Source organism: Lipotes vexillifer, unplaced genomic scaffold (genome assembly GCF_000442215.2).
Source record: "Lipotes vexillifer unplaced genomic scaffold, Lipotes_vexillifer_v1.1 scaffold150, whole genome shotgun sequence".
NCBI lineage: Eukaryota > Metazoa > Chordata > Mammalia > Artiodactyla > Lipotidae > Lipotes > Lipotes vexillifer.
In genome coordinates, this window is record NW_006792921.1 from 5,405,222 (window position 1) to 5,422,537 (window position 17,316).

The 17,316-nt window shown below is 36.8% G+C and overlaps 1 protein-coding gene across 1 annotated transcript; it reads right to left on the bottom strand.

Annotated features, from left to right (window-relative positions):
* Window positions 1-8,602: 8,602 nt before the first annotated feature.
* FKBP14 (FKBP prolyl isomerase 14) lies at window positions 8,603-17,073 on the bottom strand. The gene is made up of 4 exons (XM_007466095.1): window positions 16,728-17,073; window positions 13,798-13,949; window positions 10,871-10,998; window positions 8,603-9,055 (listed from the first exon to the last, which is right to left on the bottom strand). Exons 1-4 carry the CDS (start codon window positions 16,922-16,924, stop codon window positions 8,897-8,899), a joined length of 636 nt encoding a protein of 211 aa, XP_007466157.1. The 5' UTR covers window positions 16,925-17,073; the 3' UTR covers window positions 8,603-8,896.
* Between the last annotated feature and the right edge of the window lie 243 nt (window positions 17,074-17,316).

Consider the following 17,316-nt stretch of genomic DNA (forward strand, 5'->3'; position numbering starts at 1 on the left):
GCTACAAAGGTGAAAAAGGCATATCCGTCCTACCTCTCAAGAAGTCAGGGGCAAGCAGGGAAATTAATTAAGTATAGAAGTAATATATGCATATATTGTATGTTGCTGTCAGGGTAACATAAGAGTTATGCATAGATAAACACATTAATCTAGCATGTTGGGAAATATAAACAAGTTTAAAAGATGATCATAAAGGAGGGTTACCCAAACCTAGACCACTTAAAAAAATACATTGATGATGATTTTGCCTTTTCTTCTAACCAGTGTTATTTATTGTCTGAAGAACCCAATGCAGTGATTTTGAGGAGCCAAAGTACATGTGTAATTGAGAAATGCCTTTAACACATTTGCATATAGAGATATTTTCCACTTGGTCCTTCTTTTAGTGTGTAATTATAGCAGGAGGAAGAGGATCTGTCATTGGGCAACTCTCATGGGGATGAATGACAGACAATATTATGTGAATGAGACACTTACGTATGGGCAAGAAAGCCTCTGTAATTGCCTTGTATGTAATCTTATGAGAACCAAAGAAGGGAGCTGACAGGAAACCATGGGAAAATGAGAAGGAAAAGCACTAGTTAAGAGTAGTCAGCCATCTGCCTTAATCCTATGACAACCATGTTTAAGAGGTTAGTTTTCTGAATTTGGTTACCATGGTAACAAACCTTTAAAATGCCCTTAAAACAATTTACAGAATTATTGTGTATATTGAGTATAGGCAACACTGAGAGATTGTAAGTATTCAAATCTATTTAAAAATTATTTTTAGAATTTAAATGATCAATCAAGTCCTTTAGGTATGTAATTTAGACAACCATAAACTGCATTTTAGCAAAAAGGTGTAAAATCCTACTCATATAATTAGGTGATGGGTTTATCAGTTCAGTTATTCGAATGTGTCATTTCAATGAGTGGCTCCTATTTAATTTTAAATAACAGTTCATGAATGTTCTGGACCTGGTTTCAGAAACAAATTATCATATATGCTTTACATTCATTGCTGCACCTCTAGGAATCATTCATGCGTTTAGCCAACTGTACAGATAATTTAAAGGACAATTGCTAAAACTTCATCTTGTGATCATCAAAGGGCAGACTAGAAGATTCTCTGATCAGACTTAGCAGTTTCAACCTAATCCTTTCTTGCTGATATGTTTTGCTAGTTTACATGTGTAGAAAAGGTTCACCTTATGCTATGTACGGTTTTAAAATAGGGCTTGCTTTTAATATTCTGGTGACACCTGAGGCCACTTTTTAATAGATGAAAGCTTATTTTGAATTGTAAATGTTGAGCTTTTTATGTTGACAATTTTAACACCACTGCTCACTTGAGATAATATATGACTTTATCAGAAGTTACTATTAGTCGTTTTCCAATTCTTCAGAAAAAACAAGGTCTGTCTAAATTGCTGTAGGAATTTTAGGTTCAATTAAAGGAAGACTTCCTTCATGCTATAAGTGATTATAAAATGATTTCACCTATTGAGAGAATGTGTGAAGTTTCTGACTCTAGAGAAAGGGTATTTTGTTTGGGGTGCTCTTCTGTGTTCTATAAAAAAACAAAAAACTGGCATTATTTTGTTTCTTGTTGGATTAATTTCAGAGAATTGAGAATAATCTAGACATACAGAGATATTTTAGTTTTTAAATTCTTGATTATTCTTTACCCTCCTTTCCACTGACTTTCTACCTTAATCATAAACCAAGTCCTAGGTTTTTACTATTCTTAATAAATCTCTTATACCATTGGTTCTAGCTCTTGCATTTGCAAAGAATTTGACTTTTTGCATATGTAGAGTGATTTATTCCTTAGAGCTGGAATCTGCATTTGGTTCTACTTGAATATCAAAAAGCATTTCTCATATATATGTTTTTAATTTATTTTTGGCTGCACTGGGTCTTCGTTGCTGCACACAGGCTTTCTCTAGTTGCAGCGAGTGGGGGCTACTCCTCAATGCGGTGCGCGGGCTTCTCATTGCGGTGGCTTCCCTTGTTGAGGAGCACAGGCTCTAGGCGCGTGGGCTTCAATAGCTGCAGCGCATGGGCTCAGTAGTTGCGGCATGTGGGCCCTAGGGGTCGTGGGCTTCAATAGTTGTGGCTCTCGGGCTCTAGAGCGCAGGCTCAGTAATTGTGGCACAAGGGCCTAGTTGTTCCGCGGCATGTGGGATCCTTCTGGACCAGGGATTGAAACCACGTCCCCTGCATTGGCAGGCAGATTCTTAACCACTGCGCCACCATGGAAGTCCCACACTTTTCATATTTTTTGAAACAAAAATTAAAAGCAGAGATTATTTTACCATGATATGAATTTATCAGATCATTGATTTTTCTTTACCCTGAATATAAAGAAAGGATTGAGCTTTAAAAATTATTAGAAAATTTCCAGAATAGCCAAATACATAGAGAATGTAGACTGGTAGCTTAGGGGGTGAGGGGAAAGTGGGCAGTAACTGCCAATGGGTATGGGGGTTTCTTTTGGGGGATGATGAAAATGTTCTAAAATTGTGGTAATGGATGCATAACTCTGTGAATGTCCTAAGATTTATTGAACTGTAAAAAAAATCAGTGTACTACAAATTAATTCTTATAAAAAATGAAATAAAATATTCCACGTCAAAAAAGATTTTTTTGAAAACCAAAGAACATTGCCCAGTTCAGGGGAAATAGGTGAATGATAAGAGTTAATAGTTTTAAAGAATTATTGCCATAGTAGTAAAATGTTTGAAAAAAATTCCAGGGCGTAGAGTTGATTTACTGTTCAGTCTTAATGTGAGAATCAATTAACTTTAGTAGGCTGTTTTTAATTTTCTTTAAAGACTATGATTCGAAACAGACAACCTGGGCTTCCCTGGCGGCTCAGTGGTTGAGAGTCCGCCTGCCGATGCAGGGGACACGGGTTCGTGCCCCGGTCCGGGAAGATCCCACATGCCGCAGAGCAGCTAGGCCCATGAGCCATAGCCACTGAGCCTGTGTGTCCGAAGCCTGTGCTCCGCAGCGGGAGAGGCCACAACAGTGAGAGGCCCACGTACCGCCAAAAAAAAAAAGAAAAAAAAAGAAAACCTGGAATACTACTGTATGTAGCATGACATTTTGTAAAAGATTATATATTATAAAATGTAGCCAAAATAGTGCAAGGAAAAACTTGGAGAGAACAACTCTGCTGGGAGGAAATCTGGCCATTCAAATGAGGATTTCATTGCAAGATCCTCCTTTTCATTGCAAGATCTTTAATTTCATTGCAAGATCCTCTTTAAGTTCTTCCCTATTTTCCCACAAGTAAAATGCTGTCTCTTATTTTAGGGCAAATCTCCCGTACTTGTACTACTCCTCTTCTTGGTTATTCTACATAGTTATAATTACCCATTTTATTAAATTTAGCTATTAACTTAAGAACCAACTTTTAAAAATCTAGGATGTCTCAAAGAGAACATATACTGCACGGAACAGCTGCACAACAATTCCAGGAGACGTGATCACAAGGGCAAAGAACCAACAATACATGGTTGAATGTTATAATGTCCTACTGTCCTACCCAGAGGTAAAAATTAAATTCAGAGTTATATTAACACAAAATGCACTCCGACAGAGTAAGTCCAACAAATGAATGAGAAAATGCTATAAGAAATTGGAACTAAGCCCCAGTGGATCTCCCTACCCTTTCTTCATTCTTTATAATAATGAAAACTATCCCTCAATACCTAAATTTACATTGTGCATTGTTTTTACTGTATTGGAATTTACTGGAATTGTTTTTACTGTAACTGTTTACCGAAGAGGATATTATCTTTATCCTACTGCCGCCTGGAATTCTAAATTAATAAAATGACTTGTAAATTCCCAGAAATCCCCAAGTGGAATATAATTTACCTGTTATTAGGGACCAAGGGAACAGCATTCACTTTACTCTGGATTTTTAAAATAAGACCTCAGCTAACATCTCATGTCATTTGCTTTTAGATCATAAAATAAAATGGACGGTAGTGTAGCTCACAGGCACTTAGATGGGCTTTGTAAATTATTGGCTGACTCATACTCACTAAAGGCATCCATTTTATGCCAGAGGCTTTATTAGCAGTCCAGGGACACAAAGAACTGGTAAACAAAGGGATCCACAGACACCATGCTGCATGTTGCAGATCTCTGGGAATCTTCCAACAGTTTTTATCCTTTCCCTAAAAATAATCTATGCATATCAAAAGGAGCCACTTAACCCCTTGGCAACCCTCAAGCTAAAGGGGTAAAAAAAGAAGATTATTGTTGGTTTTACATGGAGGACTACTAGGAAATTTTACCTAAATTATAAGTGAAACACAGAAAATCGAGCAAAGTAGAGGATGACAGACCCCAAACTGACAAAAAGGAAGTTTGACTTCTTCCATGGTAAATAAGTTTCCAGAGAGAGGAAATCATGTACTAAAGAGAGCATTTCAATGGCTGTTTGGTACAAAACTATACACGCACACGCACACACACACACACACACACACACACACACACATACTATATACATGCACATACTTTATACATACAGTTTATAGTTTATATACAGTATATAGTTTGCACTATATATATATATATATACACATATATACATCTATATATTTTTAAGAGAATAGTTTCATTTTTTCTGCATCTCAACTGTATATTCTTCTAAAGGGGTGGGTTGTAGATAATTCTGAAAAATTAATATAGAAGAATAATTTGGGGAAAGTCTTGAGCTCTTTTCTTGTTTCTCGTAGAGAAAATGTTCACAAAATAGATTTACTGACTATCTAACTTTCTGCTGTAAGAATTCATAGTCATAAAAAATTTCTAACCCTGGGGAAAATGGTTTCTGTACACAACTTATCCTTTAACTGTATATTCATTTTTAGGCACAATTTGTTGTCCCAATGTCCAGTGTTTTCCAGAATACAAAAAAGAATATTCGTAGAAGAGAAAAACATAGGAGACTGTATATTCAAGGGCAGAGAATTAGTGAAGTTAATTGTCTCTCAAAGTAAGGTTTTTAGACCACCTGGATCGGCATCATCTATCAAGTGGGTTAAAATGCAGATTCATGAGCCCAATCCACAAATTAATCAGAATTTCTGGGGAAAGGGTTAGGAATCTGCAGTTTTAACACATATCCCACATGATTGTAGTGTACACGAAATTTGAATCACTACTACATTTCTGTAGCCTTTAGGAACCAAAGCATGCCTCTCACTGTATTTGAAGAAGACTGAGCTATGAATCCAATGTTTGTTAAGGTCTCTTTCTCCTATTAGTCTGGAGCAAGGAGAGGGAGGTTGCAGAGGCAAAGCTGAAAGCAGAGGCAAAATAATATTTTAAAGGGAGAAAAGAATTTACCTTCACATAAAGACTCCAAACCCATATGTAAGAATGTATGGGTTTCATTGTACTAAAAGGGAATATGCAAATCCTACTAAAAAGAATGCTATAGATATTAAGAAATAGAAGTACTATAATTTTAATGTTTTCAAATGGGCATATTAATTTATATTCATGATTGACATTTTAGATTTCATTTCATACTAAAGTGGGTAAGAAACAAAAACAAAACAAAACTCTTACGTCCAAGTGTTTTGCATCTCTGGAAAATAAGTCCCTTGTTATTTTTTCCCAGAGTTACTATTATAATGACAATTTGCTTTTGTTTTTTAATTGAAGAATAGGTTTAGAATATTGTGTTAGTTTCAGGTGTACAGCTAAGTGATTTAGTTATACATATATATATTTTCTGATTCTTTATTTTTCATTACAGCATTATTGCAAGAGTTCCCTGTGCTATACAGTAAATCCTTGTTTATCTGTTTTATATGTAGTGGTGTGTATCTGTTAATCCCAGACTCCTAACTTATCCCTCCCTGCCTTCCCCTTTGATAACCACAAGTTTGTTTTCTATGTCTGTGAGGCTGTTTCTGTTTTGTATGTAGATTCATTCTTATTATTTTTTAGATTCCACATATAAATGATATCATATAATATTTGTCTTTCTCTGTCTCAGTATGATAATCTCTAGGTTCATTCAGACAATTTGCTTTTTTAACAAGAGTTGAGAAGGTGTTATTTTTTCCCATAACATTTCACCAAGTTCCTTCTTCTCTTGTAGTTTCCAAACAACACTGGGAAATCACCCATATCCTCAGTTCAGTGGAGAGACAGCATACTGATATCTAAATAGCATTACAGGTATAAGCAATATCGTATATCAAATAAGATAAGAGGTACAAATTCATTTCCACAAGGAAAGATTCAAATGGCTAGTCACCCATCTGAATCAGAAATCATTCTTTCCTGTTATTTTTATGGCAACCCAGAATTTCACTTAATTACATAAGGTATTTTACAGCACTAATTTACTCAGTAGGCATTAATCGTCATAATGTCCACCTGTGACACACAATAAACTCCTAAACCAAAACAATAATAATTACCACCAAAACAAAGCAAAACACCACATACACCTCTCCACTACCAAAAAATTCACCATTAACTATTGCCCTCAGTGTCCAAGGTTTGATGCTTATTTCAAAACAATTTAAACCACGCCACAGCTTTCCTTACAAATATATCTAAACAGAGTGAATAACCAGAGACACATTCAAAATGTCACCATACCCCTCTCCTCTCATTACCTGTCCATTTTCCTCACTTAATTTCAACATAAAACCTAGAGTAACAGTTAAGAAAATCAATAAAGCTGCTGAGGAAATTGAGGCTTGAAGAATTTTTCACAAAACCAGTTATTTCCCAAATAAACTTTATTTTGAAAAAAATACCACAACAGAGTTGTATAAACTTAAATATGACACATCTTAGCAGTATTACTGAGTCAAATTATATACAAGTGAAGTCACAGTTCATGTCTGATTATTCTTAGGAATGAAAAGGTGCAGAGATGCAGCTAAACTAAAAAGGCAGGTAACATAAAAACAACCATAACCTATTTATATATTGTCATTTCATACTTGTCTAACTATTTAGGGGCGAATTGATCCAAATTCACACAAGATAAAGAAACATGCTACCTGAATAACCAAAATTCTTTTTACTTTACTTTATCTTCTACCACAGATAGCATCATCAGTAATGTTTATACAAAATAGCACCCCAGGACAAGCTACTTTCTTTCTCCCAATAATACAGACCAAAGCTTTCTGTATTGTGGCTTATAACATCTTCAGTTTGAGGAAAACAGCAGCGACAACTTAAGACTTTTCTAAATATAGGTGATTTCATCAGACAAAGGTGTTATTTATGTTCTTCTCAAGAACTTTATGTTTTAGTGACGAAAATGTCAATATATAATTGGTGAAAGTAGTCTATATATGATATAGTAATTGTTCATAAGTATTAAAAACAAAAACCTAGAGGTAAACAGGAATGAAAGGACTAAGACACACACCTGGACCCTCTCACCCCTAGGTTTTTTGAGGCAATTCAGTGTTCACCCCAAGATTATTCAATGAAACCAGAGCCATTTCTGGATCATGGGAATTCAAAAGCACCATAAACAGCCAGTTAACTATCTTCAAAGGATAAGGACCCAAAGACAAAAAACAGAGTTGACTGCTAGGAGAGCAAACTGAAGAGAGAATTAGGCCCAATGAATTCAAAGAAAATTTTTACTTTTTCAATAGTAGAGGGCAGTAGAAACATACTTAACTTGGGGACTGAAATCTGTTCTATAAGTTAGTTGTTGACCTTGGGCACAACAGTCAGTCTCTCTTAATGACAATTCCCTCATCTATAAAATAGGTACATTAAGATCTATCCTCTTTTTTCCATAGGCTTCAGACTAATGAGAATCAGACAATGATGCACTTGAGATCACTTTGTAAACTTATAAAGGATTCTTCTTAGCAAATGGAGATTTGGGCACTTTTTTAAAGTATTAAGGAAAAATTCCAATTTAAGATAAAATTATAAAATCATCAACTTTTGGATCCAGGATAGACCTGTATTCAGTAGTAGCTGCTGTGCGTCTGCCTCATTTTTTTGATGAGTCAGAAACAGGAAAATTTTTATTGTATTACTCATTTCTCTTATAAGACAATGTTACTGTAGTATAATACATTAGTTATAGACTTTGTTAATTAAAGAACCAGGAAGGGTGATCTTCCAGCCTTAAAAAGTAAACACTGACTCAATACAACTCTTTACCTCCTCTACAATACTTTGACACATTTTATTATGAAGAAATAAACACATAAATAATTTGTTCTATTAATCACAATAGGTCATTCATCACTAGGAACCCAACCTTATGTAGCTTCAATCCCAGGCAGAATATTTCAATGTAAACATATTTATAAATTACTAACTTTACTCATTTCAGCTTTGCACATCTCCTCAGTAAAGCAGTAACTCTTAAACGTAGAGCTCAACAACCATTTTCCCCTTTTCCTCAAGCAGAGACTCAAAGGCACTTACAGACACACTGTTTCATTACAACATGAAAATAATAAGCCTTGGGCTATTGCAAAAGGCTTTTCAAATATCAGCGTCTAACTTGGAGAGAACAGAGGGAAGAAGAAACAGAGGGTGCTGATTTGTGCTATAACCTGATCTTATGCTGGGCATGCACCCAGTGGCAATATTTTAAAATTACAAGTAAGCAAGTAAAACGTAAGGCTTCATATGTAAAAGTGGAAAATGGTCCAGAAGTCTTCTATTCAAAGACAAATCAATTTTTTCTTCCTAATAACCTACCAGAAAGAAATGGGTACTTAGAAGCCCTAAGGGGTTCTTCTAATAATATTCAGAAAAATATATAACAATAAAAACCAAAGCATGAACAGAACATAGTTAACAAATAAGACTTTCTTTCAAGATGGTTACCCTCTCTTTTAAGGATGGATGCTATATAAAATGGGCAGACGTGTGTCTATAATTCATCATGTTTATATGTAAATTCTCTGGCAGATATAAATCCATCTTTGTCTTCATCTTCTTTATCAAAAATATCCTCCACCAAAACATCATGATGACTTTCATTCACCACTGCACCATGCTTTTCAAACTCCTTCTTTAAATACACTTTCACCTACAAAATAATGGGTCACATTAATAATTCTAATTCATAAGACACCCACATCGAGCCAATCAATATCGCAGACTGGACGGGTAGTGCATTTAGTTATATACAACAACTACTAAACAACTACCTTATGATATATTTCTAATGATAGTAAAAGAATTATAAGGAATTTTTCCCCTTAAAAGCTGTTGCTATAGTGCTACAGTAGAAACACAAAATATTGCTCAGAGGCAAAGGTATGGCTTATATCATGGGAAAAACACACAGTGAAAGCATATTACGTGTTCTTAATCCGAGTCTAAATAAAGCAAAGCATTTGAAAGACTGCTATCTTTCAATCCACCGAATTATCCAGATCTTGTTTTCTAAGAAGGGTCGGAATTCCAGATATTTCTCTTAAAATCAGATTAAATGATGGCCTTTTTAAATTTTAAGTAGACGTCTGGGAATAGAACCTGCTGTGGACTGGCTGTAATCACGCCACATGACCTTCCGATCTCAGAAATTAAAGCAAAATCCAGCCTGATGAGTATTTAAGACTAAAAGTTTCCATTTTTATACAGATATTTAAATATATAAACAAAATATTGCCCCCAATTACCTACTAGATTCACCATAATGCAATTCAACCTATATTTTCATTGTGAATCATATCCCTATTATTCCTCTGTTAGATCAGCACTTTTTCAAATCTTCTCTCCTCCCCCTACCACCAACATGCAAACATATAGTGTATATTTATCTTTAAGATTAAGGGGATTTAATGCAGTTGTTAAAAAGCGGGGCGGGAGGGGGCTTCCCTGGTGGCGCAGTGGTTGAGAGTCCGCCTGCTGATGCAGGGGACACGGGTCCGGGCCCCGGTCCGGGAAGATCCCGGATGCTGCGGAGCCTGCGCGTCCGGGAGCCTGTGCTCCACAACGGAAGAGGCCACAACAGTGAGAGGCCCGCGTAACGCAAAAAAAAAAAGGGGGGGGCAGTAATAATGAAACTCTATGGACTAATGTAGAACATGTCTCCAGGGAATATTGTGTGAATAAAGTGAGATGTCAAACAGTATGTATAGTATGCTACTTGTGTAAGCAAGGGGGAAGAATATATATTCATGCTTGCTAGTATTTGCATAAAGAAACACTGGAAGGGTTTGTTAGAAACTAGTAAAACTGGATATGAAGGGGGAGGTCACATGGTAGAAGAGGATGTGGGTGGGAGAATGTCTTCTTAATAAATCTTTTTATATTGAATTGATTTTTTCTTTTTTTTTTTTTGTGGAGCTACAATATAAGAAACATAGATGTCCTGCAAAATATCTCACGTGGACAGTTTCTGTTTAAAACTTTAGACTGGCTGTTAAATGAGTTGCATAGTGATTTTCTAGCAGTTAGCATCAGCAAGCCAATCACATGCTCAGTTTTGCTCAGGTTAGGAGACCCCAGTCTGGATTTTCCACAGTAGGAGACCTTTCCTAGCCCGCACAGGGTCCTGGTGTTGTCTTGGCAAAATAGATCTTCAAAAACTCAGGGCGAGAGCAAGATACACTGAACCCTAAGCATTAAGGAGAAAAAAAGCAAAAGAATGAAAAGTCTCAATATATTTCTCTCCAAAACAATGATTTCCTATGAAAAAAAGTCAATTTTCAAAGCATCAGTGTTTAAGAAAACTTATAAATAACATTTTACACAAAATAAATTTTATTTTAAAATATATTTCTTAAAAAGTGAGCTAAAAGAAAGGAAGGGAGGGAGGGAGGAAGGGAGGAAAAAAGGAAGAGGGGGGAGAGAGAGAAGGAAAGAGAGAAAGGAAGAAAGAAAAAGGAAAGATCACCTCATCTTTAGAGAGTTTCCAGTCATCATTAAGATCCATTTCTTGGAATGATTCATAGGACCTTGGTCCATTTCGAATCTCTAGGAGATCGATGTTGAATATCAGTGTACTCTCTGGGGGAATTTTACCTGACATGAAGAGAGAGAGGGATTAAGTTTTATTAAATAGATCCCAAAGTTTTGATGATAGAAAACTTGTGGTACTGAACAAAATACTGTTTTAATAGAATTAAATAAAGAGCCTTTCTAAGATTGTCCCATATATAGAAATTACTTATAGTTTATTCAAACAAAATAAATAAGGAACAATCCAAACTATTAGATCAAAAACAATGTGTTTTTTGGCTTTGCAGTTAAAAATTGTTTTGCACACACACACAGATATGCCTCATGGTCTGAGTATTAAATTTCAAATATAATTAAGAGGTTACATATTATATGTCAAGAATGACTTAATGGGCTTTAGATAATTCAGAGTTAATTATAGTACAAATGATTTACTAACTTTTGGGTCAAAAAGTCCTGGCCTAGAAATACATATAGTACTGCCGTTTCCACCACTGGGAGGCAGTATATAACTGAATGAGCTCTGGTTTCACACTGGGATTGAGGCTCACATCTGCCCCTCTTTAAGCCTCAGTTTTCTCATCTGGAAGCAAATTTAACACATGTTAAGGAAGTTCCATGGGAGGGGAGACATTAAAGCAAATTTCTGAGAAGGGAGATAAAAATCTTTTAAAGTGAAAAGAGCTTTGTTAAAGCCCCAGACACCTTAAAAAAACCAAACCAAAACCAAAACAAACAAAAAACTTCTGGGAAACATGGACAATTTTTTTTCAATGTGTTTCTTTATAACTATATTTAACATACAGGTCCGGGTAAACATTACAAATATTTCTCAGTGCCCCACCCCCCTCATCCCATTAAAGAGCATCTGTAAGCACCAAAAGAACAAAACTTACACTGTGTGCAGAAGCTTACCATTCCAGATCTAGACAGAGAAGGGCATGCACTAGAGGTCATCGATAAAACTGGTATCTTTCCAAAAGGAGGCATGCAAACATGGTACTAAAAAACTACAAAGTTAGTGTTTAAATACGTATTAGCAGAATTCGTTTCATGGTATTCTGTTTGAAGGAAATGACTCAGATTCAGATCTCTACTTGTTATAAAATAAAATCAAGTCAAATAGAGTATGGAGAAAGAGAAATGGACTAATACTATATACATAAATATTAAAGGTGAGACAAAGACACAGGAAAGTGAAAGAAATGTTTAAACATCAGAGAAACATTTTCTAGATACTTCTCTAAAAGGATCATTATTAAAATAAGAATTGAACTTTGTTAGTAAATCCTCTTCTATGCATAAGATTTACATAGCAAGATCCATTTAGAATATGTAATGCTTCACATATGACACCTATTTTCTTCTCAGTACACTGGGGCTAGGGAATCATAATCCCCACCTTGTAAATGGTTAAGCTTGGACTGCAGGATGCTGTGAAGTCTGTGTTTCTACTATGTCAGAGTGGTTTTCTGTCTAGTTCTGATGACTTCTTAAAATTTTTTTTCTTTCTCATTATATAATGTGTACCCATTGTAGGGAATGTGGAAGAGACAGAACCAGAAATAAAAATAACTCCTAGAACCACTGTCCATTATTAACATTCTTATTTATTTCCTTGTGATTCACTTTGTATGTGTATATATTTTTTCCTAATACTATCATAATATATATATCTTCATTTTCTACCTTTATAAATATAACATTATATCATACATATTTTAGATGTAATTTTTAAAATCCTTAAAATGCCATTTAAAAATAACTGGGCCATATTTTATTTAGATACACCCTTTTCATTATACACTTAAGATGGTTCCAATCTTTTTGCTATTAGAAATAACAAGTGAGGGACATCCCTGTTTATGAACCTCTCTCCCAATACCAGACTATTACCTTAGGTAAGATTCTAATAAAGGAATTACAGGATACATGCATGTAAACATCTTAAGGCTTCTTGTAAATAACCCTTTGGAAAACTGCATGGGTTCCCACCTAAACAACAGGTGTTATTGGCTGCCCTGGAACAACTAGCACAAAGGCTCCCTGGACCAACTAGCCCACTTGCTTCTGCCTTATTAAACTCATTTCATGTCACTCCATTATTCATTTAAATAAATTATCAAAAGCTTTATAAAACAACTTTAAAACAAAGATGAAAATTAACTCCCATAAGAGCTCTGTTGTGGGAGACTTCAATTGTGAGTCACACACAGCTCACATCTAAAACTGCATTTAGTGCCTTAATAATCTATATTTCAAATGTTTGACTCATCAAAACAATTACGTTGAGTAGTCTTTTTGCATTGTGAAAACAAATTGGTAAGTTTCAACTGGGGAGGATAAAAACGTCTTAGAGATGGATAGTGGTGATGCTGGCACAACAATGTGAATGTACTTAATGCCACTGAACTGTACACTTAAAAATGGTTAAAATGGTAAACATCATGTTATGGAAATAATACCACTATTAAAAAAAAACCACCGGGGCTTCCCTGGCGGTCTAGTGGTTAAGACTCTGTGCTTCCACTGCAGAGGGTATGGGTTCAGTCCCTGGTTGGGGAACTAAGATCCCACATGTCAGGTGGTGCGGCCAAAAACAAACAAAACCCGCCATATTGGTGAGCAATATTAATAATAGAGTTGAGATTACAGAACGTTTTTCCTTATTAGCTCAGCTGACCATTTACCTATTATGGCCTTAACTGGCCATCTCAAATGCTAATCAAGACAATTATATTTTCCTAAGATATACAAGTCCTCTATTTACTTCTAGAAAAAAATACATAGTAGTTAGTAACTTCTATCCCTAATCCAGAGAAGAATTCTAATGCTGTAGTAAAAATGTAGAATTGTTATTACCTTTTCCTTCTTTTCCATAGCCCAAGGCAGGAGGAATGATGAGCTTTCTCTTCTCTCCTACACACATTCCCTTCAAGCCCTGGTCCCAACCTTTGAGAGCCTCCAGGATGCCCAGGGTAAACCAAATAGGCTGACCATTGTTATGTTTGTGACTACAGTAGAAAGAAAACACATTAGAGCTCCTTAGTAACTTTATCATTATTTTTTTATTGCTGTGGTGTAACATTTCCACCCATGACTGATTAATTTTATTAGTTTGGAAATTAATGAAAATAGCACACATGCACATGTCAAACTCGATAGTAATTCATTTCACTTCCCACCTTTCTTGATGCAAATTTCACATAGCTGAATTTGCTAGAGCTGTCAGAGGGAGTAATAATAAAAACAACTCTCAGCATTTACTGTATACAGGTATTATCCTACATGCTTTGCTTCTTTTAAGTCTAACAATGATAATATGAGATAAGTACCATTATTACCCCATTGTACAGAGGAGTGTGCCAGTATCTGACCCAACTCCAAAGTTCAAAGTCTTGATCACAAAATGATGCTGTCCCAGGAAGACCACTAGGATGCAGAAAAGGGATAAAATAATGGAAAATGGATGAGTTTGGGAAGGAGAATGAGAAGCTAAGAATTTACTGCCAATGCTCGCAGGTCCATGCCCACATGCACAGTGGAGTCAGGAGCACGGTGTCTTATATCCTGCCTACAACCTTTCCTGACGTATAGCCTGCTGATGGCTCTGATAGGTGCAAGAGGCTGCTCTTCAACCCTGAATCCCCACTCAGACCCTGGCCTAGTTCTCTCCCCAGGCATTTATTGTGGGGCTATGCAAGGAAGTCTGGAGGAGTGGCCCCTCAAGGACTGGGGGAGAAGGAAATGGTCAAGATATCCTGGCTTATGAGTTGGAGAGAGGCCAGCCTAAGAAAACCAACCTGCTGAGCTACTGGAGGGGCTTGTGGGGTGAGTAGTATCTGAGCCCCAGTTAGCTCCCTCTTAGTACAATAAGGAAAGTGTCCCATTCAAGGATATCTTGTAGTTGAGAAACAGAAGTCACTCTACTAGGCTTCACAGGTACCATGGTTACTAAATCTAGGTAAAGGCCATCACTTCTTTTCCTTAATTTCCTCCACGATCAAAGTAGCAAAATGGCAACCACAGAAAATAGGGGAAGGCTAGAAAAGAAGAAAGAAGAAAGAATCTACCACCCAGCACTGCCTACAGTTTTGGCACGTTTCTTGTCATGGTAAAGGACTTAGGCTATTTACCACGTAGGCTACGGGTCTCAAAATAATGAACATGCTTTATAAACTGATCATTTGATGGTACTTCTTTATAATACTGAGAGTTGGCAGGTTTTGGCCATTTACATGGAGGCTGCATGACAATATTCCCCTCTTCAGGTACTAGAACTTTAGTAGCAAAGTGCTAAATAATGTCAAGCGGTTACCACCAGGGTCCACACAGGCTTTTGGTTCTGAAACCTGAAAGAAAGCAGGCTGGGTCTAAAAAAGATCAGACTAAAAATAAAAAATGTAATTGGAAGTTTCAAATGCAAATCACAATATTGTTTACTGTCCACTGTGGCACCGGCCTTGTTGATAAAAAAGATAGGGCTGTTGAGAATTCTGTGGCATGCCCTCATCTTCGAACTTTTTGCAAAGGCTAACGGAGTTCAGAGAAGAGTGCCACTGACTTCAAAACCTCATGACAGACCAGATCGGAATGCCCAGTAAAGGCAGTTTATCAGAAAACGAGGTCTAGGAAGGGCCACGAAGCTTCACTGCTTTAGTTCACGACATTCCCCCTACCTGGGATGTCCTCCCGTCCTCATTCTCCACCAAGAAACCTCCACCCATCTTTCAAGGCCCATCTCAATGACAATCTCTGGGAAGTCATTCTCTTTCCCCATCTCTCAGAGCATGATTATGTCCAGAGTCCATTATGCTTTGTGAGCACTTTGAACACTCTGTACTTTACATCAGGAGTTGTCTTCCTCCCCGCTGTAGACAGTGTTCTTCTAGAGAAGAACCCACTCTTAGTCATCTTTGCATCCCCAGGGCCTGACTCATTAAGGATTTGATTGATGAATAGATGAATGAATGGATGAGGATGGAGAGAAGCCAGATTTTAAAATCTCCCTAGTGTCAAACAAAGGGCCTAACATAAAGAAATGTTCAGTAAATACTTTTGGAATGGAATTGGAGAATCAATGCCTAATTGGAAATCATTACACTTGTAAAAGTTTTCCATGTTGCAATTTCTTTCTTTATAAAACAGAGATAGTGATAGTGTAACCACCTGAAAATCCTTCACTGTAGGTATTGAATTAATCTTCCATAACCACACCCACACCCATCAATGAAGTCTTTGGATTTCTAGAAAGAAACAAATAATGAAACAAATCGTGGTCCTGTGCCTTGACCAAAGTGGCATCTATCAGAAAGTTAGGTCAATGGACTAGCATTAACATAACCTACAACAAGCAAATAAATGATTGTATATTCTGCTCATGAAGTTGCTATGAAAAGTTTAAGTAAATTTCACCTACACCAAAAGAAAAATGGAATTGAGTTAGTTTCCCTCAGGAACAAAGTTTGAGAAATGAGAATTCCTTTAAGGCTTTTCTACTTATTGCCTAATTATACACCTAGATATTTCTACAGCATTTCAGAAATTCTAGTTCTAATTTTTATAGTTAAAAAAATTACTGCTTTATCCTGACCACATGTTTCCAATAAGACCTTCAAAGTCCTTGTTATATAAGATTGGCTTTAAACAATTTCCTTTCCCCAAACTAAGAAATTAGATATTTCAGTTTTTTTCAAGAGAGATAAAGCTGGTACACGCCACTGTTCCTGACCAAGAGCTGGCATATGTGGGTGGGTTCTTTACTATTTTACCTGCAGGGTATAATTACTCACGTGGAGTGAAATAAGGAGCCGTCCTTTTCTAAGTAGCCTTCATAGTGGACCAACATCAAATCCCCTCCTTTGGTCTTGCGATGGCAGATAAACGGCTTCTGGAGCACTTCAATCTTCACTTCTGGTTCAGGGATCAGAGCCCCACTCAAAGAAGTGACTAAAAGCGTCAGGACCGCGTTCCACAAGAAAAGCCTCATGTTACCAGGGCGGGAAACAAGTTGCTACAAAAACACAAAAAGGGCCCCCCGACCTCATAGAGTTAAGGATGTAGTTGAAGATTTAAAGACAACAGCCTCTGGCAAGTTCATGACTCCCCCTTCCTAGCAGACGTGGCACATTCACCACCGACAACTTTCCCACGCACTGCGAACTCACCTCTAAAGAGTTAAACCCAAACCCGGCCCTTGACTGGCTCTTACAACACTGCCACCTGGAAAGCGCGAGCTCCCGTTGGTTTGCGGTGCTGTCCCTCAGGAGCCTCTCAAGCCAATGACGCTACAACAATGTAATCTACCACCCGGCCGAGCAGGGCGGTAGCCCAGAGGCGAACCACCCGGTGAGGTCCTGGAGCCCGGAGGATTACAGAATT

Bases quoted from the DNA above. Each gene is read 5' to 3' on its own strand.
- FKBP14 (XM_007466095.1), bottom strand. From the start codon at position 16,924: ATGAGGCTTTTCTTGTGGAACGCGGTCCTGACGCTTTTAGTCACTTCT. The intron at 13,950-16,727 runs GTGAGTAATTAT...TTTCTACTGTAG, and splicing joins GGCTCCTTATTTCACTCCAC to TCACAAACATAACAATGGTC. The intron at 9,056-10,870 runs GTGATCTTTCCT...ATTATTTTGTAG, and splicing joins GGAAACTCTCTAAAGATGAG to GTGAAAGTGTATTTAAAGAA.